The sequence below is a fragment of the Sapajus apella genome, unplaced genomic scaffold (assembly GCF_009761245.1).
Source record: "Sapajus apella isolate SASKATOON/1434 unplaced genomic scaffold, GSC_monkey_1.0 scaffold43, whole genome shotgun sequence".
NCBI classification, from domain to species: Eukaryota; Metazoa; Chordata; class Mammalia; order Primates; family Cebidae; genus Sapajus; species Sapajus apella.
This window is the reverse complement of record NW_022436983.1, coordinates 19,359,416-19,387,298: the sequence shown is the minus strand read 5'-3', so window position 1 is coordinate 19,387,298 and position 27,883 is coordinate 19,359,416. Positions and strand designations below refer to the sequence as shown.

The 27,883-nt window shown below is 46.4% G+C and overlaps 1 protein-coding gene across 1 annotated transcript; it reads right to left on the bottom strand.

Moving 5' to 3' along the window:
* Positions 1-27,883, bottom strand: LIN28A (lin-28 homolog A). Its single transcript, XM_032301216.1, has 6 exons — positions 27,809-27,883; positions 20,237-20,358; positions 17,347-17,513; positions 16,665-16,861; positions 3,228-3,412; positions 1-1,897 (listed from the first exon to the last, which is right to left on the bottom strand). Exons 1-6 carry the CDS (start codon positions 27,881-27,883, stop codon positions 1,681-1,683), a joined length of 963 nt encoding a protein of 320 aa, XP_032157107.1. The 3' UTR covers positions 1-1,680.

The window sequence follows — 27,883 nt, the reverse complement described above, 5'->3', positions numbered from 1 at the left end:
AAGACCAATACATTATATTTACACAAACTAGGCCACCTAGCAATCACCAAATTAGTGAAGTCCTACAAAGCCCAGACAAATACAATAACTAGAGGGGGGCAGTATTTAGGGGAGACAAGAACCCGGGAGCAGACACACACCACCCAGTGTGTTCTATTGCATTTGTCCCGTTTCAACACAGTGAGGTAGGTTTGCGGTGATCTCACAGCATGTAAACGAAACCCCGTTTTCTCTTTTAGCTACCATGACATTACTAATCACTACTGCAGCAGGGCAGGACACGGGCCCCAGGCACCACAAAGCCCTGCTCGTGTGTCTTCCTGGAACCCAAGAATTTTGACAGGTTAAGGATTTTAGACCTTACTTCATGTAGCCATCCCTTGACAGCACAGGATTAAGTACAGGGGTACTGGTCTTAAAACTTATCCTTACCAACTCCGGTTTTATGAACACACACACCCTGTTGTGCATGGTAGGCCTCATCTAATCTGGTGAAGAATGGATCTGGGATGTAAAGCACGTCCTGTGCCCCTAGGATTAGACAACCCTCACCTAATCTTGGCTTCCTCTCTGGGCCTTTCACCTGGCCCAGCCTCTGTACCACCATTTCCTGTTTAGACTAATTTCCAATCTTCCAGTAGGAGGCAATCAAGTCATGGGGCAACCCAGTTAAAACCTAGTCTCCCATAAAACATTTTCAAGGCAGAGGGGGTTTCAAGAGGACACTATGGCAGAAAAGCCAGCTCTCATTGGCAAAAATGAGGTAGTTCAATAGGCTGTGCACTCCAAATAGTTGCTCTCCACGGTGGCAAAAACAACAAAAAGTTTTCCTGCTGTGCAGACCTGGAGCTGCTGCCGACTTATCCCTGAGATTGCTCATGTACCTGAGAACACAGTGCAGGAAATGAGGGCCTTAGATTAAAATATACAAAAATACAAAACCAGAACATTTATATTAAGGAAAAAAAAAGTTAAAATGCACAAGATACGTCATTCGCACACAGCTAGTGCAGTTGGCATCCTGGAGAAAGTGGGACCCAAGGTGCAGTATCCAAGGGAGCAAATAAATAAAATCACATTGACCCAGAACGGGGCAGGGTGAGTGTAGGAGCAGCAGGTCTGCAGCTGTTCCCCCAAACACCCTTTTTGCCATCATCACTACCCATTGCTTGGGACAGTTGCCAGCACCCTATCCCAAAAGTGGGTATGAGGATATAAGATGTGGGAAAAAAAAACTGCCTTATTCCTGAGAGATTCCCTTCCACAGAATGTAGTGGCTTGGCTCCATGAATCTGGTCTTATACTTAATCATTTCACTCTGGCATGGGAATTATTATTATACATCCTTCTTTAAAAGGAAAACAGCTTCCCTTTCCAGGCCACTTTCAAAAGCTGGAAATTCTGGGATGGAGCCTCAGATAAAGCGTGCAGGTTGTAGGGTGATTCCCTCCTCCTGGTCGCCCCCAGAACCCTCACTTGCATTTGGACAGAGCATGGATGGAGTTCCTTTGACTCACCCTTTCCCCCAACCTAGAGGGAAGAAAGGGTGATGGTGTGAACCCCAGCCTGAGATATATGGCAGTGCCAACCAGCCCCAATGCACCCTATTCCCACTTTCTCCACTCTGCCTGCTCCTCGAAACTTCCTGATAGCAAAAGAACAGCCCCCACCCATTGGGGCTCAATTCTGGGCCTCCGGGAGCAGGGCAGGGCTGTGGATTTCTTCTTCTTCCTCCCGAAAGTATGTTGGCTTTCCCTGTGCACTAGGGGCCTGCTGGGCCTTCAGTGGACATGAGGCTACCATATGGCTGATGCTCTGGCAGAAGTGACATTTCTTGGGCTGGGGTGGCAGCTTGCATTCCTTGGCATGATGGTCTAGACCTCCACAGTTGTAGCACCTAGTACAAAGCAAGATGGTAAGTGAGAGAAAGGAGCAAGAAGAGGCCAGATGCCTCCATGAATGAGGACACCTGGGCTCTGGTACAGGTTTGTCACTTACTTCCCTTCCCAGCGACCAAACTTCCCACTTACAAAAGGAGGACTATTACCAAATGAGCTTTAAGTGCTTTCCACATCTAATTGTCTAGGTGAGCTCTTCAGATTCATGTCAACTTGAAAATACCAAGATACCAGAAATTAGAAGTTACTGACCCGAAATGGGAACTGAAACTTGGAGGATAGGAGAGATTCTTCCATGCCCTTAATATAGGAGAAATTAAAGAAGCCAAATTATAGTATCTGTTCAGAGCTAAGGTGCTTTAAGGCCAAGCAAGATTAAGGAAACAGCTGTTTGTAGACCTTATAAAAAAGCAACAGAAGCTGGGCGCGGTGGCTCACGCCTGTAATCCCAGCACTGTGGGAGGCTGAGGCGGGTGGATCACGAGGTCAAGAGATCGAGACCATCCTGGTCAACATGGTGAAACCCCGTCTCTACTAAAAATACAAAAAAATTAGCTGGGCATGGTGGCGTGTGCCTGTAATCCCAGCTACTCAGGAGGCTGAGGCAGGAGAATTGCCTGAACCCAGGAGGCGGAGGTTGCGGTAAGCCAAGATCACGCCATTGCACTAAAAAAAAAAAAAAAAAAAAAAGCAACAGATATAGCTAATGCTATCTTGTCCCATCATTTGCAAATCCATGGTCTCCATTAATTTTAAAACTACCCTATGAGGTTAGTATCACTGCCTTCACTTAACAATTGAGGCTAGGGCTGGGCGCGGTGGCTTATACCTATAATCCCAGCACTTTGGGAGGCTGAAGCAAGTGGATCACAAGGTCAGGAGTTCACGACCAGCTTGGCCAAGACGGTAAAACCCTGTCTCTACTAAAAATACAAAAATTAGCCAAGCATTGGTGGCGAGTGCCTGTAATCCCAGCTACTAGGGAGGCTGAGGAAGAGAACTGCTTGAACCCGGGAGGTGGAGGTTGCAGTGAGCTGAGATCAGGCCACTGCACTCCAGCTTGGGCAATACTGTGAGACTCCATCTCAAAACAAAAAAACAATTGAGGCTAGAGCAAAGTTAATTGTCCCAAGTGGAAGCACTAAGTTACCCCCAGTGCCATCCTCACCTGCTGCCCTTGCTCACACCTATTGCAGAGACTCAGTCACCTAAATGCTGCCAGGAACCACAGGCTTCCCTTCATCTCTGGCAATGAGACCCAAAAAGTGGCAGGACTGGGAGACAGGGGATGCCCCTAGCAAACTATATAAGCTGCCTTCCAATCCATACCTGTCTCCTTTTGATCTGCGCTTCTGCATGTTCTTCCCCTTTGGCCGCCTCTCACTCCCAATGCAGAACACCCCACCAGGTCCAGTGACACGGATGGATTCCAGACCCTTGGCTGACTTCTTAAAGGTGAACTCCACGGCCTCACCCTCCTTCAAGCTCCGGAAGCCCTCCATGTGCAGCTTACTCTGGTGAAGGGAAACGCAGAAAACTTTAACATAGTTTACATTATTATACCAAAAGACAAGGAACACACTTATTCCTGTAGGGTAGGAAGATTAAATGTGATGGTACTCCTATTTTACTGGTAAGGAAACTGACTCAAAGAGTCACCATGATTAAGAACTACAGAAGTCTACTAGTACATTAACAAAAATCGTAATTATATAAGCAGATACCACTTTTTAGCTATTCAGATTTAAAGTTCTTAATAAATCAGAACAGGGGGGCTCATGTCTGTAATCCCAGCACTTTGGGAGGTGGAGGCGAGTGGATCACCTGAGGTCAGGAGTTTGAGACCAGCTTGGCCAACACGGTGAAATTCCATTTCTACTAAAAATACAAAAAATTAGCCAGGCATGGTGGCAAGCGCCTGTAATCCTAGCTAGTTGGGAAGCTGAGGCAGGAGAATTGCTTGAACCCAGGAAGCAGATGTTGCAGTGAACCGAGATCACACTCCAGCCTCGGTGACAGAGAGAGACTGTTTCAAAAAAAAAGAGAAAAATTTCTAAATATAAATATTTATAAGAAATCAACAGGCCAGGCGCGGTGGCTCAAGCCTGTAATCCCAGCACTTTGGGAGGCCGAGGCGGGTGGATCACGAGGTCAAGAGATCGAGACCATCCTGGTCAACATGGTGAAACCCCGTCTCTACTAAAACTACAAAAAATTAGCTGGGCATGGTGGCGCGTGCCTGTAATCCCAGCTACTCAGGAGGCTGAGGCAGGAGAATTGCCTGAACCCAGGAGGCGAAGGTTGCGGTGAGCCGAGATCGCGCCATTGCACTCCAGCCTGGGTAACATGAGTGAAACTCCATCTCAAAAAAAAAAAAAAAAAAAAAAAAAAAGAAATCAACAAATATAAAATTACAAAATTTAAGGTGTCGCGCTATAGAAGTTGCAGTGAGTCATAAACTGTGATGGCGCCTTTACACCCCCAGCCTGGGTGACACAGTGAGACTTCATCTCAAAATAAATAAAATAAAAATAAAGTGTCATGCTATAAAGCACTGAAACATTTATTTTTCACATAATGCCTCCCTTAGTATTTATACCATCATCAAAAAACCAAATAAGTAGAATACTTATACCACTGCCTGGGTGACAGAGCGAGCCTCTGTCTCCAACAACAAGAGGGTGGAGAGGGCAGGCACGGGTGGCTCACCCCTGGAATCCCAATGGAGGTGGGAACACCGCTTGAGCCCAGGGGCCGGAGGTTGTAGTGAGCCAATATTATGTCACTGCACTCCAGCCTGGGTGACAGAGTGAGACCCTGTCTCAGAAACAAACAAAAACATCAAAACCCTCAGAATATATTTAACAAGGTAAAAAGCCTAGATGAGGAAAAAGCTCAAATTATATTAAAGAAAAAAATGAAAAATATACCACCATCTTGGATTGGACGATTCAGTGATTCTAAAAGCTATGGGAAAATATAAAGTGCCAAGAATACCAGATATTACAATTTACTTTAAATTGGATATAATTAGCAGATTAGCAACTATAAAGGGAAAAACAGCAAGTTTACAGTAGAGAAAACTGGCAGATAATACCCTAGTCAATTTCTTTGAGTTTAGCTTTGCCTACAGTGGGACACATGTATCTCCTCACTAAGGACATATGACTTTAAAAATGCACATCCTGAATCTCAACTTGAGGGAACATCAGACAAGTCCAAACCGAGGGACATTCCTATAAAACAGGATTTCAAAAATGTCAAGGTCATAAAAAGACAGCCTGAAGAACTGAACAGTTCAATGCAATCCAAGATTCCAGATTAGATCTTGAAACAGGAAAAAAAATAGGACAATTGACAAAATTTGCATATAGTATATAGATAAACGTATTGGTGTTTAATTTCCTGATTATGATTACTGTACTGAAATTATGTAAGATTAACATTCCCAGCCAGGCACAGTGGCTCACGTGTGTAATCCCCAGCACTGTGGGAGGCCGAGGTGGGTGGATTGCTTGAGCCCAGGAGTTCAAGACCATCTTGGGCAACATGGCAAAAACCTGTCTCGACAAAATAACAGAAAAATTAGCCAGGCATGGTGGTGCATACCTGGAGTCACAGCTACTGGGGATGCTGAGGTGTGAGGATCCCCTGAGCCCAGGAGGCAGAGGTTACAGTGAGTAGAAATCATACCAATGTGCTCCAGGCTGGGTGACAGAGTGAGACCCTGTCTCAAAAACAAAAGAAGATCAATATTCCCATTCTTAGAAAATACACACTGAAATATTTAGAAATAAAAGTGCTTACTGTCTCCACCTTATGGTTAAAAATAAAAGAATAAAACTATCTCTACCAAGATAGAGAGTGACAATACCCAACACCCCCACATAACCTTTACCCAGATTCTTAAGAATCTGGGTAAAGGTTATGTGGGGGTGTTGGGTATTGTTCTTGCAGCCTTTTTAAAGTTTGAAATTATATCAAAATAATGTTACTGAAAGACAGTATAACCCAAGCAGATGGATCAGGGGATTAAAATGGAAAATCACAGAGAGAGATCTGAGAATAATATATGGAGAGATCAATAGGTAAGGAAAATAATTCAATAAATGCTGCTATAAAAATTAAATCCATTTGGAAAGGAAGCCAGATTCCTATACACTTTGTATGATACATATGCAAAATACATTTCAGAGGATTTAAACACCTCATTGTTCAGAAAAATGATAAAAATTTAAGATGGCTAATCAGACTAATAAAGCTATAAAAACATATCATAATCAGTAAGAAAAAAGAACTACGCAACATAAGTAGATATAAGAAGGAAGCCTTAGCACCACACATATACTCGGTATCTCATTGTTGGTTAAAAAAAAAATGGAGGGGTCAGGCCAGGTGGCTTATGCCTGTAATCCCAGCACTTTGGGAGGCTGAGGCAGGTGGATCACAAGATCAGGAGTCTGAGACCAGCCTGACCAACATGGTAAAACCCTGTCTCTACTAAAAATACAAGAATTAGCTGGGCGTGGTGGCACACACCTGGAATCCCAGCTGTTCGGGAAGCTGAGACAGGGAATCGCTTGAACCCAGGAGGAGGAGGTTGCAGTGAGCCAGGATCGCACCGCTGCACCCCACAGCCTGGTGACAGAATGAGACTCAAAAAAAGGAAATATGCTGGGTGCGGTGGCTCATGCCTGTAATCCTAGCATTTTGGGAGGCTGAGGTGGGCAGATCACAAGGTCAAGGGATCAAGACCATCCTAGCCAACATGGTGAAATACCGTTTCTACTAAAAATACAAAAATCAGCTGGGTGTGGTGGTGCACACCTATAATCCCAGCTACTCAGGAGGCTGAGGCAGGAGAATCACTTGAACCCGTGAGACAGAGGTTGCAATAAGCTGAGATTGCGCCACTGCACTCCAGCCTGGTGACAGTGCAAGACTCTGTCTCAAACAAACATATAAACAAACAAAAAAAAGGAAATAATCTACCAGTTTATTTGAAGGGAAATGGTTGAATAAATATGGTACATTCATAATAATGAATACCATGCAGCCATTAAAAACAATGTAAAGTCTCTTGTTTGTTGACAGCCACATTTTGGTACCTGAAATCATGCCTAGCACATTTTGAATGAATTAATGAACCAAGAGGCAGATTTTTAATCATTCAGCTGACAAAGACAATCAAATAATATTGTTAAAGAAGGAAAAAAAGAGCTAGAACAATATGTATGGAATAATCCCATTAGAACACTGCATGTTTATACCAAAATTTAAGAACACTGATACTTATAAAGCAGTTTGCAAACAGCCAGCAGCCACCAAGAAAAAGAAAAAAAGAAGTTATTCATACAGCTAGTTTTGCAGCAAAGCCAGGGTCAGACAAACCCAGACTTACTGATTTAAAGTTCAGAGCACATTCTATCATGTCACTTACTGTACCACCGACTTGACATTAGTGGAGGTGACAGCATTTCAGACCCCAGAATAGACTTTATTACAGCTTCATCTATTATAGTAAAACAACAGTGTGTCAAATATGTCAACAAAGAGTAGTCATCATAGAAAATGGAGGAGCAAAAGGGATCACTGTGCATTTACCTAGTCCTGGCTCAAGGGAACATCAGTAAGTAGCATTAGTATTTTATTTTGGTGCCTTAGCGGGGAGTATTCCAAACTGGAACTGAGATAAAACATGCTCTTCAGCAAGATGGGGAAACATAGATTACTCAATCACTTACATTTTTCATGTTTTGTTGTTGTCATTTTGAGATAGGGTCTCGCTCTGTCACCCAGGCTGGAGTGCAGTGGTGCCATCTTTCCTCACTGTAACCTCTACCTCCCAGGTTCAAGCAATTCTTCTGCTTCAGCCTCCCCAGTAGCTAGGATTACAGGTGCCTGCCACCACGCCTGGCTAATTTTTGTATTTTTAGTAGAGGTGAGGTTTCACCGTATTGGACAGGCTGGTCTTGAGCTCCTGACCTCATGATCTGCCTGCCTCAGTCTCCCAAAGTTTGGGATTACCGGTGTGAGCTGCCGTGCCTGGGTAATTTTTGTATTAAGATGATATTGCAGGCTGGGAGTGGTGGTTCATGCCTGTAATCCCAGCACTTTGGGAGGCTAAGGCTGGAGGATCACTTGAGCCCAGGAGTTTGAGACCAGCCTGAGGAAGACAGTGAGATGCCCCTCCCCCATCTCTACAGCATCACAAAATTAGCCAGGTGTGGTGGTGGTGTGCACCTGTAGTCTCAGCTACAGGTTAAAAAAAAATTCAGGTCAAGGCTGCAGTGCACCTAGATTGCACCACAGCACTCTAGCCTGGGGACAAGAGACTCTGTCTCAAAAGAAAAAAAAAAAAAGACAGTATTGCAAAAGATAAATTTCCATTTTAGATAATTGGTTAAGACCATAGGCTCTGGAGCCAGACACATCCTGGCTCATGTAATACTGGTTCTGTCAATTACTGGCTGTGTGACCTTGGTCAGTCACTCACCTCTGGGCCTCAGATCCTTCAGAGAATGGGAAAACAGTACTATCAACCTAACAGGTTCTAGTGAAGATTATACAGGTGTGGACATAGCAAGTGTTCAGTAAATACTTCATGTATTATTATTTGTAGCTGTCCCACTACAGAAATATTCCAAAGATACGGGATCCTTGCACTTGTTTTATGCCCACAGGAACATCCAGGGATGTCATGACCACCCACCCCAACTTAATGTGGGCAAAGGGGCAAAACATTAAAGCAGGAAATGAAAACACTGCAAAGGCAAAAGGGCCTTTCTTTCTCGCTGTTGCACAGTTTAAAGTTAGTTAGATTTGTAAGGTCAGGCATGGTGGCTTACAACTGTAATCCCAGCCATTTGGGTGGCTGAGGCGGATGGATCCTGAGCTTGAGCTCAGGAGTCGGGAAACCAGCCTGGGCAACATGGCGAAACCCTGTCTCTACAAAATATACAAAAATTAGCTCAGACTGATGGCGTGTGCCTGTGGTTCTAGCTGTCTGGGAGGCTGAGGTAGAAGGATCGGTTGAACCCAGAAGGCAGAAGTTGTAGTAAGCCGAGATTGCGCAACTGCACTACTGCCTGTGTGACAGAGCAACACCCCATCTCAAAAAGTGTAAATTTAAGTTAGATTTGACTTATTTCTTATTGAGCTGGGTGGGACAAGAGATGCGATTAGTGGGTGAGTCGAGAGGTCCTAGAAAAGCCAGACCAAGAGCCTTCTTGACCCAGGCAATTTCAGCTTTAGGCTGGGAGGCTCCTAGTTCTAGCTGTAATTCATCAGGTAAGTGGTTAAGAACAAGGGTTGATTGAGTCTTGAGAGCCTGTTCTGTCCTTTCTTTAATCGTCTATAAAATGGAGTAAATACTAATTTTATGGTAGTGCTATGAGGTTTTATGCATGGAAAGTAGTTAGCACTTCGCCTGCCACACATAAATCCTCAAGGAGTGGCAATTATCAACCTCTTCAGACGGGATGGGGCAGGTTAACAGAGAGAACTAAGTGCTGAGCATCTGGTTTTATCCTAACTAGCTGTGGAAACGCAGAAGAATAGCCCCTCTCTGAGCCCCAGTGTACTGAAGAGTAACACCCTCCTCTATGGACACCTCATAGGCTTATTTTGAGAAGAAGAGGATAATATAAATGGGACATGCAACAAGAAACTGACTAGTCCTCTCAGGTCACTCACTCCATCACTGGAGGATCTCAGGTCTGTTTTAAGACTTTTACAGAGTAAACCCCCCACCCCTGCAGGCACCAAGATTTAAACTGGTGGTCTCCAGGGGTGGCTCCCTGCCCCCATCTCCCGCCCCCTTCTAAAACACATAGTTTGAATTCCTCTCTTATCAGATAGGTAATCAGCGTGCAGCCCCACAGAGCCAGCCTCCCAGGGCATGCATCTGAAAAGGGCCTGAAATTCTTGTACCACCCCCAACCACACACAAAGCAGGGCCACGCCCCTCTCCCCATCCCCTCCAAAAAGAAAAGAACTTAGGGGGAGGGGCATGGCTTGAGCTCCCCCAATAGAGCCCAGCCCCAGGAAACAAAGAGTTGACACTGGCTGGTTCTGGTGGTCAGATTCCTGGAGTTCCAAGGCGCAGATCGCTCTTGCATCCCCCCTCCCTCCTCCCTACATTCAACAGTTTCTTCCTTCCTCTCCTTGTTGGGGTTATGGTCACAGTGAGACTAGATATAGAAACTCCTTCCTTCCCCAGGCAGTCTTGCCAAAGTAACCATCAGCGGTCATCTTCCCTTCTCTGGGTTGCTCACCGCCCACTTCATGGATAGAATCAAACAAGACCCCCTCCCTTTGGGTCCCTTCAGTCCAATCCTGAATTATTGATTCAGATAAATTATTTTAAAGGGGAGGGGGAGAGGAGGTACAACTCACACCATCCTTTCCCAATTTCTTCAAGTTAGGACTGGGCAGCCTACATGGGCCTACTGTGTTGGGGAATGTGGCATCAGGCAACAGAAAGCATTTCTTTTTCTTTTTTTGATGGCAGGGAAGGAATCTCTCTAGTTATAAGTACTTAGGCCTTCTGATCCCTTCTTAATACCTCAGTAACTGCCTGCCCTGCCCTATCCAACCCACACCAAGTGCCTCATCCCAGCTTCAATTTATGCCTTTACAAGTTTAGAGACAGAATAAGCCTAAGGGGTCACTTAGGAAATGTAGAATTAAAAAAATATCATTACAAAAGAAAAAAGTATGAACAACAACAAAAAGAAACAGAAAAAAACCCATGCAGGAACATAAGTGTCTCTCTTTCTACATAAGTGGCAACAGAGTCAGAATTTCAGGGTACTTGCTACAGTTGTGTGGATTAAAGCTGGGGTTCTTGGCTCTTCTTTGAGGGGCCATTCCAGTTCAAGATTACATAATGCTGGTCTCTACCTCAGTTCTAAGTTCCTAGCTTGCACAAACATTTGTTGAACAGTCCAAGTACTATCCAAAATAACTGTTACTAATTGATGCTTACTGTGGGCTAAGTGGTGCTCTAACCACTATACATGTTGTAACTCATTTAACCTTCATATCAAACCTGTGCAGTAGGGTGTTATGAAGACCATTATGTTACAGCTTGAGGACATGGAGGCAGAGGGGTTAATAAGCACCTTGGTTAAAGTCGCCATAAGAGGCAAGAGCTGAGCTGAGTGCAGCTAGCCTAACTCGCCAGTGCAATCCAATATAATGCAAGTCACATATATAATTGATAACTTTCAGCCAGGTGTGGTGGCTTACACCTGTAATCCCAGCACTTTGGGAGGCAGAGGTGGCAGATCACCTGAGGTCGGGAGTTCCAGACCAGCCTGACCAACTTGGAGAAAACCCATCTCCACTAAAAATACAAAATTAGCTGGGGGTGGTGGCGCATGCCTGTAATCCCAGCTACTTGGGAGGCTGAGGGAGGAGAATCATTTGAACCCGGAAGGCAGAGGTTGTGGTGAGCCGAGATTGCACCACTGCACTCCAGCCTGGGCAGCAAGAGTGAAACTCCATCTGAAAAAAAAAAAAGAAAGAAAACTTTCTAGTAGTCACATTTAAAAAAGCAGCAGATGAAAATAATTTTAATGACTCAGTCCTGTGATGTCACAGCTCTATCTTAACTTCATTCCTGGAGGTAAGATTTGGTAAGGGTTAGGAAACCAACCGGCTCTCCCAGAGCAGTTATTGATTGGATGGTGTGTGTGTCAAGGAGGGTGGTGAAAGGGGTGTCTGGAACCGAATCCCTCTGATCTCTGCTCAGCCACAGCCAGGCCCTCTAGCACCTGCGTAGAGCTCTCCACCAGATGGCGCTGCTCAGCCTGTTTGCCCAAAGGCAAGCCAGATGGAGCCTAGACCAGGAGGGATTGAGTAGCTACCTGGTTCTGAGCTGTGAATCCAAGTGTTCAGGCAGATGTATCTCCACAGCTCCTTAGGACAGTCATCTTGTCCTCCTTGTCCCAGTCTGCCCTCACCCAACCACCTGCTCGATCAAGGATAAGAATGAAGGGTTCCTAGAGTTTAAGGCCAGAAACTCAGTTCTTATATTCTACTGCTTAGAAAAGCCAAGTACTCACCCTGGATTTTAGTTTCATGTCTAAATTGAATAACTCCACGCTGAAATTATGTTAAATAAGTCTGTAACAACTATGTATTCTCCCCCAACTCCTTTGACCTCCCAGACTGATTGTGTTTATGGGCAGTGGTTGCTATTCATGCCTGCAGGAAGACAGGAGGAGTAATTTTACTTAGGGCAGTTAATCCAAAAAACAATTACAGTAGAGTATGATTGTTTGATTAGAAATGTTCAAGAAACTAAATGGCCTTGGTGAATGTCACTGAAAACCATGTATAAGGCAAGCAGCAATGTCAACAACCACGGGGTAGAAACTTTCCATATTTGAAGCTTTGTTCAGGATGGCAGCATGGCCTTTACTTAAGACATTGTCTAGAAGCATGTCTCGGAAAGAGGAGGACCCCAGAAGATTCCACAATGTCTTCGTTAACCTTCCTACCTCTCTACCAACTTTCTGAAAAATCAAGTCAGTTTATTTTTAAGCTGCCTTTTCCTATTAAGACAGAAATAACTCATGGATGGCCACTAAATCTGTGGCTTCCAATTTATCAACAAAAACAAGAGGATCCTTTCTGAGCTCAGAGTTGTAATCTACTGACATTCACTCCACAAACCTTCATAGTGCTATGTTGTGTGCAGGCCATATTCTAGCCAGCCCAGGAAGCACGCAGCTACAGCTAACACCCCTCCATCTCTATAGCTTTTTTCTCTGGACAAAGACCTCTGCCGACATGGACCCCAGACTGCTAAGTGTATGTCTAATTCACCAGGTTCCTCAAGATGCCCCTTTTTTTATGCATTCCTTCAGCCCACCAAGTGCATACTGGAAAATTAACCAGGCAGTTAAGTTCTTCCCTGCAAAGAGCTTATGGGTTACATAGAGAGGGGTGTAAGACCAGTACATCAATAACTAGACATGTGTTGAGTAATCAGAGAGGTGCACTGTCACAAATCAGGAGATCCCGTCTATTCCACCATCCGCCCCTGCAACCCCCACCACCAACCAAACCCATCCTAACCTAGACCCTGAATAAGGCTGCTCTTCCTACCTCCTCACTCATGGCTTTCAGAAAAAGCAGGCCACATGGCTTCAGGGCAGTTTCAGCAGTTTGTCTAGGTATTGTTTTCTCCTAACCCAACTTGGTCCCTTGGACAAATTTGGGATTTTCTTTGAACTCCAACTCTTCTAATGTAGCATTTTAGCTAGAAAGCAATTTAAACATATCTGGATTCTGAGGAGCAATGGGAAAGCACAGAATTTTTCCTATTTCCAAATTTCTACAGGTCTGGAGAGTTTGAAAATTGAGCCATAGGAAACACGACTTAAGCCAAAACTCTTGAAAATGGCCCAAAATGAAGATTTTTGAATCCTTGATGAATCTCAGGAAAATAGTTGACAGTTTAGCTTTTTTATTCCAGCTCCTGTATAACTGTGCTTTTCAAGCAGGGATGAGATTTTGACTCCCAGGGGGACATTTGACAATGTATGGAGATGTTTCTGGTTGTCACAACTGAGATGCAACTGGCTTCTAGTGGGTAGAGGCCAGGAATACTGCTGTACATCCCATAATGTACAGGACAGACTCCCCAGAGCAAATTATCCTGCTCAAAACATATCAGTAGTGCTGAGGTCAAGAAAACCTAATTGAAGGGCTTGCTATTTCTTTCACTGACTCTAGAGACAGGCAGATTTCTAGATCTAAAGATGTATACCTAAGGAAAAGAGTTGTTAGAGAAATCTCTTTGCTTTATGTTTTGTTGTTGTTTTGTTTGTTTTTGGCTAGGGAGTGGGCTTTTTATTCCACTCATCTACACTTGAGGATATTACAGCATTATATCCAATTGGGAGAGAGCATAAGAGCGTTAGTGAACAGGGTGTTGGGATTCTAATAATCCCAACTTTGGAAAGGAAATGTTTTTAAATTGCCTTTCCCCCTTCCTCTTTACTTGCAAAGGGGCTCCCCAACCCCCTCCCTCTGGTAGATGCTGTCTTAGGACAATTACCTTCTCACCAGCCCACCCCAACCCCAGGGTGCCCAACCCCAGTAGCCAAATAATGGGAAGTTTTGTTAAAGATTTCTTATTCTTTGCTTCGGGAACACATTTCTCCCCCAGTTAACAATTTATCCTGTGTTTACTAAACCCCTTTACCTTTAGATTTCCAGAGAGTTATCGCTAATTTCTCAAGTGCAAAGACTAGAATCACTAGTCTAACTTACCTCTAAGGTGGGGTTGGAGGACCACTGAACCAAGCCTCCCCTGCATGCCACCATTATCAGAGCTACCAGGTAAAGGCTCAGGGAATTTCCACCCATCATCGTGCTTTATGAGTAGAATGGGAAGAGCTGGGGGTTATAAATTCTTTTTAATTTTTTTTTTTTTTTTTTTGAGAAGGAGTTTCGCTCTTGTTACCCAGGCTGGAGTGCAATGGCGCGATCTCGGCTCACCGCAACCTCCGCCTCCTGGGTTCAAGCAATTCTCCTGCCTCAGCCTCCTGAGTAGCTGGGATTACAGGCACACACCACCATGCCCAGCTAATTTTTTGTAGCTTTAGTAGAGACGGGGTTTCACCATGTTGACCAGGATGGTCTCGATCTCTTGACCTTGTGATCCACCCGCCTCGGCCTCCCAAAGTGCTGGGATTACAGGCTTGAGCCACCGCGCCCGGCTACAAATTCTTAATTCTCTCCCAGCTCAGCTCCCTCTTGATAATATACTCAACTGTGGGTTCCTGGATGCTCCAAGACCCTAAAATCCAGAGTATTTCCAAGCCAGCTAGTACACCTGACCCAGCATATTGTAGACTCAATGCCTGCTCTATGCCACCCAACAGTTTCCCGATTGCTCTAGATCCTAAGGTAAAGCCTGCTGAGGCCCAAGTCCCCATTTGCTCAGAAAAAAAAACAAACAAAAAAAACCTTCCTTGGGGTATGTATATCACCAAGAAGCCCCAGAATATGAGGGGATACATTCCCCTCAGCCCCTCCCTATCTGGCAGGCTTTGGATGGGAGATGAGAAAATGTTGGATCTGACTCTTTTATTCCAGCCTCTCAAAGTTGGAGGAGCTGTCCAGTCCCCAGACCAGGAAAGATTTTAATCTCTTTGTGATCAGATAAATGGGAGAGTGGGGGAAGCTTGCTACCCTGCTGAGGAGGGCCATTCAAAGCTGGTTCCTGTAATAAAGTGATTTAATAGATCTAAAGAGGCCAATTCCCTTCTTTCTCCCACAATTACTTCCTGTGGGTTATCATTCACATATGTAAATGAGACAGGGAAGGGAGAAAAGCCACCAGTGGGAAACTTGCTGTCTAATGGGGGGTTGGGGGGATTAGGGTGCTGCAAGGAGGCAGCTAAGTATCCTGCTGCAGGTCCTCTTGGTAGATGTTTGAGTAGCCCACTGACTCCATGGCTCCAAGAGCAAGTGGCGGCTCCCCATCTCCCTGCATCCTCCATCTCCCTTGTTTGCTCCTCGCTGAAGGCTATGCTCAAAGACTTCCCTGCTGCCTCCAACCAGTCCACCCAGCATCTCCCTTCCCCACCCCTCCCCCTAGAATGCCATCCCTCAGGCTCCAACCCTTAATCCCCACATCCTCCTTTCCCCTCCCCCACACCTCCTAAAGCCAGCCTCCCTGAAGTAACCCCTCCCTGCCCGGCCTGGGTGTCAACCTACAGGATCTGGGATTAGCAATTTCTTCTTTCGAGATCCAGCCCCAAACCTCCAAAGATGGAAGGCCCACAGGCAGCAAGCAACTTCCTTTCCATGGTCTTTATGGGTAGCTGGTGCCTTAGGACCACCGGAATGCCTCTAAGATATTCAGGAAGGGGAAGCCTGGGAGGAGGGAGACCTGAAGTCTCTGGCTCCTTGTTTGAGGCCAGGAATGTTAAGACAGCAATCAATGGCTGTCTGGGGCCATAAATGCCAAGCGGAGAATAGGTCCAGAGGCCAGCCTCCCTCCACCCCCTGCCCTGCGACACTGAATTTCACCCCCTACCGCGCTGTCCTGCTTTAACTGAGAACTTGGGGTTGCGACCTACCCACTTCCCTCCCAGCCTGGCCCAGGGACGTAAGGAAGGCCTTGGGTTTTCCTTCCTCATGGGAACTGGATAGCAAAGACCCCAGTCCTGAGCTTTCAGTCTCCCAAATGGATCCTTCAGGGATCTGCCAAACCCAGTTTTTAGTGACCAGCCGGGTGAGGTCTGCATTAAAAAGGGGGCGAGGCTGACTTCTCGGCTTTACGCCCCCTTGGGTCCAGTAGCCAGTTGCCCTCACTCTCTCCCGCCCTCTGAGCTCCATTCAGACATTGGAGGCGCTGGGCGCCCGGCTTAGTCCTGGTGTGTGCTTCCCTGGCCGGCCTGCTCGCCCTCCCCCCACCGGCAAGCACAATACAACCTTAGTTTCTGCCACATGGGGTCACCTCCCTGCCCCCTGCCCCTTCCCAGGGGAAAGAGGTAATAGACACGTGGTAAGCCGGAGGGGTTCCCGGAAGGGGGCGGGGGTGCTGATAATTGGTGCTGCCTCCCATTACTTCCCCCGAGATAGTTAATAGGGACTCAGAATCGGGGTGCCCAGGCAAAGACAGGGACGCATAACGAGGCCTCTTGATGTCCCACAAATCAACAGCAAACCCGGCGCCCACCCATGGACATGAGCGCCTAGATGCCCTTCCCCGGGCAAAGTTACCGGAATCAGTCTCACCTGGTGCACAAAGACGTCCACTGGGGGGTCGAGCGCGACCCCGGCGCGGGCGGTCATGGACAGGAAGCCGAACCCCATGCGCACGTTGAACCACTTACAGATGCCTGCACCGTGCAGCAGCTGAGGCTCGTCCGCCGCCCGGGCCGCGTCCTCCGGCGCCTCCTCGGGCGCCTCTTCCGCCGCCTTGGTGCAGCCACCTGGAGATAGGGAGGTCCGGGCACTCAGCTAGAGGGCACCGAATCGGAGGGCCGTCTCGGGCCCCGGGCAGGGAGACCCGAGTGTCCAGCCCCACAAGTGGACAACTAGGAGGGGGAAGCTACCAAGCAACGGAAGAGAAGAAACCTGTCCCGGTCGCCTCCCGCGCTCCCCTAGCGTACACCGGGACAGTGGTGCCCCGAAAGTTTTGCTCCTCTTCCCATAACGTGTTTCCCGGCGACTCAAGGCGGGACAGGCCTCTCTTCTCCATCCACCCACGTAGTCTGGCGCGCACGCCACTGGGACACCAAGGTTCCTTCCTCCAGAGATGGCCCCATGAAGCAGGAGGCCGCACCGTCTTGGGGTCCTTTGAGCAGCCTAGGGGTCACTTTCCCACCTCCCTTCTACGTGGCTCCTGGCCGCCCCTGCATCCTAAGGTGTCCCCGCTAAGTCCCAAGCTCGAACCTGTAAACTGTTGGTTGGACACGGAGCCCATGGTAGTCGGCTGAGCCGGTGGCCCCGGGCCCCTGGTCGGGCGGCTGCTGGCCCCAGAGAAGTCCGAAGGCAAAGGGGTGGTTCGGAGAAGAGGCTGCTACATCTTCCCCCGCACAATAGCGGTGGGAGGGCCCACGGCTTTTCAAAGGCTCCCAAATTCTAAAAGACAATGACCCAACCCCCCGCGGGCAGCCCCCTCCCCTCCCCTCTCCCTTCTCTCCCCTCCCTTTCCCTCCGGCTCCAGCTCCGGCCCTCCCCCACCGCTCGGGTCTCTGACACCTCTGGGGTGTCCCTTCTCAGAACCTTGAGGTTTGACACCCCCTCCCCATACACACATCTGGAAATGGGGCTGTCTGTCCTAGAAGTCTTGAGTACCCCGGAATTTGGGATCCTGCACTTAGGACTCAATAGGGGTCCCCAAAGAAGAAACAGGTGGGGGACCTGGTGGGGGGGGTAGTTTTAAAACCACGTGACTGCTCCCACACACAGTCACACACCACCCCCACCCCCCGCGCAGATAATTATACATTCCAGAGAGTTGGGGGAGGGAGGTGTGAGCCTGGCGGCGCTGGCCAATCAGAAACACAAACCACCTGTCAAGGGAGAAATGGATGGGCCCTCCCCCTCCCCCAGCCCTTGAGCGCCCCTCCCCCTCTCTTCCCCCTCAGGCCTCTGAGCTGACCCGGCTGCTTGGCGCTGACCCGCTCTCACCCCCCACCCCTGTGTGCTTAGATAGACCTGGAGTTCTGGACACTAGGAAGCCCGGGATGGGGGAGCAGGGGAGAGGCTAGGGACACACAGGACTGATCTGTCCTGACCAAGGCGCTGCCTTCCAAAGTCTGTCTGCCACTGACTGCATCTGAGTGTCTGCCTTTCGGAGTTTCCGACTCGGAGTTTTTCTGGGCCTCCCCCAGTTCGAAAAGAGAAAGTGCTCTCAGTTGATTCTTTATAAAGAATTATTCCTTCTTTCCTCCCTCCAAACCTGTGTGTCTAAAGTTAGCCCCAGGTAAGCTCCCTGGAGAGCAGGAGGAACCCAAAGAGCCTTGAAGCTGTTTCTCCACCAGCTGCCTTCTCATCCTACCCCGACCCGATCCCCATTCCCTGCTGGGAGAGGGACGGGATGGGTAGGTGGGTAGAGGTACTTCCTCTGTACGCCTCAAATTCTTAGATTCCCAGGCCCTCCTTGTTTCAGAGTCACCACCCTAAAATTCGCTGCCGTCCCCATAGTGGGGTTGGTGGAGGAACTGGACTGGGGGGAGTCTCCTCATTTAAAGAGGTGGCCTCCCCTTCTAGGAAATAATGAGGGCTGGCCAGTGGGGGTGGCTACTGCCCTGGTCGGAGATGGACAATGGCCCGGGGCTCAGTGCACGGCCCTGGCCCTGCCCCTTCACTTCCGGTGCTCAGTTCAAACTGGACAATGCCAGCTCCGGCCAGTTCCCCTCCCCCACCACTACAACCCTTTTAAAGGGACAGAGCCTGCTTTCGGGGGCATCCGCTAGCTCTGCATTCAGTCTTCAATCTCACCGAGTGTGCAGAACCTCTTAGGCTTCTCATGCTGTGGCTCTGTATGTGTGTGTGTGTGTGTGTGTGTGCACGCGCGGGCGTGGGCACATGTGTATTTCAGAGAGACCGGATGAGTGTGGGTAGGGAGGGAGAAGATGAGGAGGAAAGCAAGAAACTGCAAGAAATTACTTCCCTTTCTCTCCTACGGAGTGCTCTCCAAGAAACGAAAACTTGAGCGTAAGGAATGGGAGGTGGGACTTCGGGGGATAAAAAGGACAACTGTGGCCCTTTGCTGCTCAGCCTAAAAAATACATATCCTTAACAAATATTATTAGCAGTGCCCCACTCCCAACTGAGGACTCTAATTTAGATTTTTCAAGAGTTCTCCTAGCACATCGGCCAAAGGCGTTGTCTCTCTCTGTTAGTAGTGCTCTTAAAATAGATTCGCTCCCTGTACCTCTGTTCCTAAGATTCAGGAGCAGGTGGCTGAGGTCTGGCTGAAAAAAACGGAGGGAAACAGGAATTGAACGCTCTGGCTTCACTTGGAGGGTTCTCTGGTGATGGGATTTCGGTTACCCGGGAATGTGCGTCCTGCTTCTCTGTCCAGGGTCCTGAGGACTCCGGAGCTCTGTCCACGGTGCTGAATTGAGTCACGCTTTCTTGGATCCCAGCTCACAGTTTTGAGAATACCTTCCTGAGTGCCCATCTCCAAGTCTTTCCCAGAAAACCTGATTTTCCTCAATGCCGCTTCCCTCCCTGGTAAAAATGACACATTTCACATTTTTTTTTTTTTTGAGACGGAGTCTTGCTCTGTTGCCTGGGCTGGATGGAGTGCAGTGGTGTGATCTCTGCTCACGGCAACTTCCGCCTCCCAGGTTCAAGAAATTCTCCTGCCTCAGCCCCCGAGTAGCTGGTATTACAGGCACATGCTACCACGCCTGGCTAATTTGTGCATTTTTAGTAGAGATGAGGTTAAATCATGTTGGTTCGACTGGTCTTAACCTCCTGACCTCAAGTGATCCGGCCACCTCGGCCTCCCAGAGTGTGGGGATTGTAGGTGTGAGTCACTGTGCCGTGCCTAAAAGAGTTTTTTTGAATGTCAAAGAGATGTCATTGTCGAACGCTAAAGCAGTGACTCACACCTGTAATCCCAGCACTTTGGAGGCCAAGGTAGGAGGATCGCTTGAGCCCAGGAGTTTGAGACCAGCCTGGGCAACATATTGAAACCCACCTCTACAAAAAATACAAAAATTAACCGAATGTGGTGTCACATGCCAGCTACTTGGGAGGCTGAGGTGGGAGGATCGCTTGAGCCCAGGAGGCTGAGGTTGCAATGATTAGATAGTGCCATTGCACTCTAGCCTGGGTCACAGACTCACCCAGGCCTTGTCTCAAAGAGCGAGAACGAGAGGCATTCCCAGTAGTATATGATTTTGTGAGAGTGGTGCAATATCTCAAACTCCTTTTCAGAAAAAATGGGTAAATCTACTTCCTCATATGGCTGTAAAAGGTTAGGAAAGAAGAAATGATATTTTTTGAGTCAAAGAAGACCAGAGTAAAAGAAAAACTAATCTGTTTTTAATTTATTTTTTATTTATTATTATTATTTTTTTTAGAGATGGAGTCTCACTCTACTGCCCAGGCTGGAGTGCAGTGGCATGATCTCAGCTCACTTGTAACCTCTGCCTCCCGGGTTGAAGCAATTCTCCTGCCTCAGCCTCCCGAGTAGCTGTGATTACAGGTGCCCACCACGCCCCCCGATTAATTTTTGTATTTTTAGTAGAGAGGGGGGTTTCACCGTGTTGGTCAGGTTGGTATCAAACTCCTGGTCTCAGGTGATCCATCCACCTTGACCTCCCAAAGTGCTGGGATTACAGGCATGAGCTACTGCTCCAGCCTTATTTTCCTAATTATTACCACTTTTTATGAGTACACGGTGTTAGAGTAAGATTACCCATGTATGAATGTCAGCTCTACTATTTACAGCTCTTCCTTAACCTCTATACGTCTCCATTTCTTCCTCTCTCCAATGGGGGTAATGAGAATACTGAGCTCTCAGAGATATGTGAAAATGAAGTTACATCATGTAGGTAAAGCTTTTGAGACAGTGCTTGACATGTACTTAGTTCTTTTTTTTTTGAGATGGAGTCTCGCTCTGTTAGCCAGGCTGGAGTGCAATGGTGCGATCTTGGCTCACTGCAACCTCTGTCTCCCAGGCAATTCTTCTGCTTCAACCTCCTGAGTAGCCGGGATTACAGGCACGCACCATCATGCCTGGCCAATTTTTGTATTTTTAGTAGAGATGGGGTTTCACCATATTGGCCAGGCTGGTCTCAAACTCCTGACCTTGTAATCTGCCCGCCTTGGCCTCCCAAAATGCTGCAATTATAGGCGTGAGCCGCCATGCCCGGTTGACATGTAGTTAGTTCTTAATGATGTAAACTATTACTATTATTATAGCTATTGTGCACATGCTTGTCTCTATGATCTAGAACGTACAGGATCATTTGCTCCCTGAGGACTGGCACCATTCATGTGTTTTATTTCTGCATCTTCCCCAGCATCTTTCCCAGTACCTAGTATGGTGCCTGGACCTCATAAGTCCCCTAAAAAGAGTTTCCTGAATAGGCTTTAATATGAATAATATACATGAGTAAAATATACTTATTCTTCTAGGCTGCCTCTTTTAAATCTATTCCCAGAACAACCCAGGAAATGTTCAAGGCCTCATTAAGTTGCTTAGGCAGAGGCAGAGGATGATTTTGGAAGGGATGCATGGCTCCCAACATAATTGATTCCTCTTCCTCAATGGGTTTTCTCATGTGGGCAGTGGGGACTCTTGACCAAATCTTCTTCCTGTCTTGAGTCCCTGTCTTAGTGGAACTTATTAGGTACCTATGATCCAGGCATTATGCTAGTTCACCAGTCTGAGTACACACTAAGTAGTTTGAGGATTTACAAAAATAAAAAAAGGACAGAAAAAACATTCCCTGCCTTCCAGGAAGTTATAGTCTAGTAAGGGAGACAGGACTGAAAGAGCTAAGCATTGTAGATTTCTTGTGTACTAGTTTCTGAGAGTAACAATATCTAGGTAAAAGGAGGGTAAATGTACTCTTTAGAGAAGACATGGGTGTCTAGTATCAACATGAAGAACATCCCTCTCCTTAAGGCATTTTGCTAAGTTCCTTTTGTGCAGGTTCATAACTTCATGAAAGAGCTGCAAGAGGTCTTAGTAATAATAACAATTTAATCAACAATTAACAAATATTTGTTGAGCACTTTTCTGTGGCAGACATTGTTTTAATTGTTGAGAATACATCAAAGAGCAATACAAACAAAACTTCCTGCCTTTGTAGAATGGGCATTCTTCTAGATAATAATAATAAGCATCTATCAGGAATACAGGCACTTTTTCCTTTTTTGAGATGGAGTTGTTTCGATCTTATTTCCTTTTTTTTTTTCTTTTCTCTTTTTTTTTTTTGAGACAGAGTTTCACTCTTGTTACCCAGGCTGGAGTGCAATGGCGCGATCTCGGCTCACCGCAACCTCCGCCTCCTGGGTTCAGGCAATTCTCCTGCCTCAGCCTCCTGAGTAGCTGGGATTACAGGCATGCGCCACCATGCCCAGCTGATCTTTTGTAGTTTTAGTGGAGACAGGGTTTCACCATGTTGACCAGGATGGTCTCGATCTCTTGACCTCGTGATCCACCCGCCTCGGCCTCCCAAAGTGCTGGGATTACAGGCTTGAGCCACCGCGCCCGGCCTCGATCTTATTTCCTAAGCTAGAGTGCAATGGCTTGATCTTGGCTCACTGCAGCCTCTGCCTCCTGGATTCAAGCGATTTTCCTGCCTCAGCCTCCTGAGTAGCTGGGATTACAGGTATACACCACCACGCCAAGCATTTTTTGTATTTTTAGTAGAGATGGGGTTTCTCCATGTTGGTCAGGCTGGTCTTGAACTCCCGACCTCAGATGATCCGCCCCCCCACCCCAGCCTCCCAAAGTGCTGGGATTACAGGCATGAGCCACTGTGCCTGGCCCCAGCCTGATTTTTGTTTGTGTTACAGCCTAATTTTTTTTTTTTTTTGAGACATTGCTCTGTTGTCTGAGTTGGAGTGCAGTTTCAAAATCATGCTTCCTGCAGCCTTGACCTCCCAGTCTCAAGCAATCCTGCCTGCCTCAGATTCCTGAGTAGCCGGGGCTGCAGGTGTGTACCACCATGCCCAGCTAAATTTAAAAAAATAAAAAACTTTGTGGAAAGTTCTTGCTATGCTGTCCAAGCTGATCTTGAACTCCTGGGCTCAAGCAATCCTTCTGCCTTGGTCTCCCAAAGTGCTGAGATAACAGGCTTGAGCCACCACACCCGGTCCCAGCCTGCTGATTTGCTCTGTGATCTCAAGAAAAGCACCCAGTTGGCTGGGTACAGTGGCTCACACCTGTAATCTCAGCATTTTGGGGGTTGGAGGTGGACAGATCACGAGGTCAGGAGATAGAGATCCTCCTGGCCAACATGGTGAGACCCTGTCTCTACAAAAAAATACAAAAATCAGCTGGGCATGGTGGCATGTGCCTGCAGTCCCAGCTACTTGGGAGGCTGGGGCAGGAGGATCGCTTGAACTGAGGAGGCAGAGGTTGCAGTTAGCTGAGATCACGCCATTGCACTCCAGCCTAGTGACAGAGCGAGACTCCATTTCAAAAAAAAAGCTTAGCATGGTAGCTCATGCCTGTAATCCCAGCACTTTGGGAGTCCAAGGCAGGTGAATCACTTGAGATCAGGAGTTTGAAACCAGTCTGGCCAACATGGTGAAAACCTGTCTTTACTAAAAATACAAAACAATTAGCTGGGAGTGGTGGCATGTGCCTGTAATTTCAGGTACTTGGGAAGCTGAGGCAGGAGAACTGCTTGAACCTGAGAGGTGGAGGTTGCAGTGAGCCAAGATTGCACCCCTGCACTCCATCCTAGGTGACAGAGCAAGAGTCCATCTCAAAAAAAAAAAAAAAAAAAGCACCCAGTTGTATCCTTTCAGGGTAAAATGAGAGTGGGATTTGCTGTTAGACAAATGTTTCTTCTTCCATTTCTGACATTGACATTTTTAGATGATATGATTTCTGTAAGTGTGAGTGTGTGTGTGTGTTTGAGAAGGAGAGAGAGATCCTCCATTTCTATAACACAGAGAAACAATCTGTTTTCGTCCCATGCTGTCATCCTCATCCCACTCAGGGACTAGCGCCTCTTGCCTCTCAGGCCTATTGAGTTGGTAGCAGCAGGAGAACAAGCTAAGGGAGTCCCACCCTTCTTTCAGAGTGCTCCCCATGCTGGTCCTGCTTCACAGAGCAGGATGCCAAGCACTTGCTTTCACCAATAATGGCTTCATTAGATTGAAAGGAGACGAGAGTGACCTCAGTGAAATAGACTTCCTGACCCCAGCTGACCTCCGACCCTCACCCTGACAGCCTCCAAATCTTTTTCTTTTGACATATCCCCACAAGGCATAGGCAGGAAGAGAAAATGATGATCCCGCTATAGCTCACTGTCCAGGAACTGTAACTCTCCAGGTGTCCTCTTGCAGTGGAACTCATGATACACAACTGTGATTTCCTCACGACTGCTGATCCTTCCAGCAATCCCCTAGTCTGGTTTGTGGGTCACAACCCACACAACTGTCATTCACCTGGTGCCCATTTGTTTGTATCCAATGGCTGTCATGTGCCATGGAGGTGGGAGGCAGGTATATCAAAATGCTTTCATTTCCCAATGCTACTTTGGTCTGGGCCTTTAACTGACTCTCCCATGGTTCTGCAGCTACTGTTTCGTGAGTGCTGATTATACACCAGGCATGCATCAAGTGCTTTGTGTGTATTGTCTCTTTCAGTCCTCAAACATCCTAATATGGTCCCCATTTTACTGGAGAGGAAACTGAGACTTACTGAAGTTAAGTGACTTGTCTCAACTTATGGAACACAAGGGGTGGATCCCAGGTAGAGCTCACTCCAATATTCTTCTTCTTTACTTTTTAAGAAATACTGTAGTTCCTCACAAATATGGATACCAACTACATACCCACAACAATTAAAAATGAAAAAAATACTGTAAAGTAATTAATGCATGCAGTTCAATTAATATTGAAATAATTATAATAAAAACAGTCCTCTGGCCTCTCCACCCCCTCCACTCTCATGAGGCAACTACTCTTTCGGCCATTTCTTCTGGAGGACATTTTTATATCTCTAAATAATAAATATGTATGTCTGTTCTTTGATTTATCAATTTTAGATACTATCTATTGATTTCCTGTTACGGTATATGAGGACTTTCCTCTCTTACAGGGTCCGCGTTCCCTATCCCCTTCCTCCCAATGTAGTTAAATACTCACTTTCAACTAAATTAACCAATGTTTACACTCTCATGATTATGGTAATGTTCATTGCATTGCCAAGTAGTATACTAGGTGAAAATTTTCTTTCTTTCTTTCTTTTGTTTTTGAGGATGGGGTCTGGCTATGTTTCCCATGCTGGCCTCAAAGCCCTGGGCTCAAGTGATCCTCCCACCTCGACCTCCCTAGTAGCTGGGACTACAGGAAAATTTCCTTTCTCCCACCACTTTCTATTTTCCCTGGACTCTCCAACTGCCTTTCTCCCTTTACTGTCTTGTTTGTCATTAAAATAATATCCTTTGTTGTTTTCTTTTTTCTTTTTTTGTTTGAGTTGGAGTTTTTGCTCTTGTTGCCCAGGCTGGAGTGCAATGGTTCAATCTCAGCTCACTGTACCCTCTGTCTCCTGGGTCCAAGCAATTCTGCCTGCCTCAGCCTCTCGAGTAGCTGGGATTACAGGCACCCACTACAATGCCTAGTGATTTTTTTTTTTTTTTAATTTAAAGGCAAGATTAGAGAACAAGCGAATTTTTGTATTTTTAGTAGAGACAGGGTTTCACAATGTTGGCCAGGCTGGTCTCAAACTCCTGACCGCAGGTGATCCGCCTGCCTCAGCCTCCCAAAGTGCTGCACTTACAGGTGTGAGCCACCGCACCTGGCCTCCCTCAGTTGTTTTCAAAGCCTCCATCATATTACCTTTTCCATTAAGTCCCTTTTCCCAGACCCCCTTCCATTCTGGATGTTCTCCTGGCCTGCTTCCCAGGAGTCACCTTCAGGCTTCCTTCTCAGTGCTTTCCAGGTTGGAGACTGTTTTCTGGATCTCATGCCAACACCTTTATTTTTTTTCACACTTGAGAAGCACATCTTCAAGTAACTGCCCAGGAAAGGGTGAATAGGAGTGCAATTTCCTGGACCCCACATGTCTGAGCATATTATTGTTTTGCCCCTATTTTTGGATGGTTTCAGACCCATGCTGTTTATCACTCTGCTCTGTAGAACCCTTCTAGAATGAAGACAGACTCTCACCTTGCTTTGGGGACATTAAAGTTGGAGATATCTTTTCTAGATTCTGAGCTGTGAACACGGAGTTAATAGAACAAAAATAATAAAAAATAATGATAGCTTAATCTTTTCCAAGGCTCACCATGTGCACCAGGTACTGTGCTAAGTGCTTTATATATGAATTATTTGCTCAAATCCTTACAACTCTTATGAGACAGGCATGGTTTTCTATTCTCATTTTATAGGTAAAGGTGAGGCACAGACGGGTTAAGTAGCTTACTCAAGGTCGCAGAGTAAGTGATAGGATTCAAAGTCTCGTAGGTTGACTCTAGAATGAGCATTCAGAGTCAATAATCTACACTTCAATTAGAAGAGGTTTAGGTGGCCGGGAGCAGTGGCTCCTGCCTGTAATCCCAGCACTTTGGGATGCCAAGGTGGGCAGATCACCTGAGGTCGGGAGTTTGAGACCAGCCTGACCAACATGGAGAAAACCCATCTCTACTAAAAATACAAAATTAGCTGGGCATGGTGGCACGTGCCTGTAATCCCAGTTAGGAAGCTGAGGCAGGAAAATCGCTTGAATCCAGGAGGCAGATGTGCTGGACACAGCTCCCTCCAATTACCTTATGAGTGAGGTGTTATTCTCCCCATTTAACAGAAGAGAAAACTGAAGTTCAGAGTGTTTAAATAACTTCTTCAAATTTCCCCAGCAAGTGACAACAATAAAATACAGATAGTCACTGACTTATGATGGTTTAATTTACCATTTTTTGACTTTACGATGGAACCAAAATGCTACCTATTCAGTAGACACTGTATTTTGAGTACCCATACAATCATTCTGTTTTTCACTTTCAGTCCAGTATTCAATAAGTTACATGAAACGGTCAACACTTCATTATAAAATGGGCTCTGTTAAATGATTTTGTCCAACTGTAGGCTAATGTAAATGTTTTCAGCATGTTAACAGCTAAAATGTATGAGTGCCTACTATGTGACAGACATTGTATCTAGACCCTACCTTAGCTCATGTAATCCCTCTGCAAAACTTCCTGATGTGGGAATTATTGTCTCCATTTTTAAAGTGAGAAAACAAAGTCTCAGAGATTAAACTATTTATTTATTTATTTACTTCAGGATTCTTTTGTTTTATTGATAACAGAAACTGTGCATAATTACAGATTTGATGAGGAACCTGCAAATAATAAAGAATGTGTCTATTGCCAGCAAAATACAATTATTCCATGCCCTTTCAACATACAAATATAGAGTTTTTCACACCAGATGGCTCTGGTGTAACAAAGCCATTTTAGAATGTTTAATTGTGCTTCTACAAAACCTTCAGAGAATGAGGTATTTCCCTTTACCTGCAATATTTTCCACATTTCCATTATTACATTTTAAGTTACTAAAATCCTTTTAACATAGCCTGAGATTAAACAATTTAATTTGCTCAAGGTAACTGACAGGAAGTGACCCATCCAGGTCAGTCACATGCTGCAGTCCATGCTCCTAACCACTAGGGTACACTGCACTTCAGCAGTAGCATCTGAGATGACGCCAAACTGTATAAGCCATACTGGACTCAAGGCCTCCAAATGATAGGGGTCTGTCCCTTCCCGCTCCTTACCACTGGGTCCCTGTGGTTCGGCCAT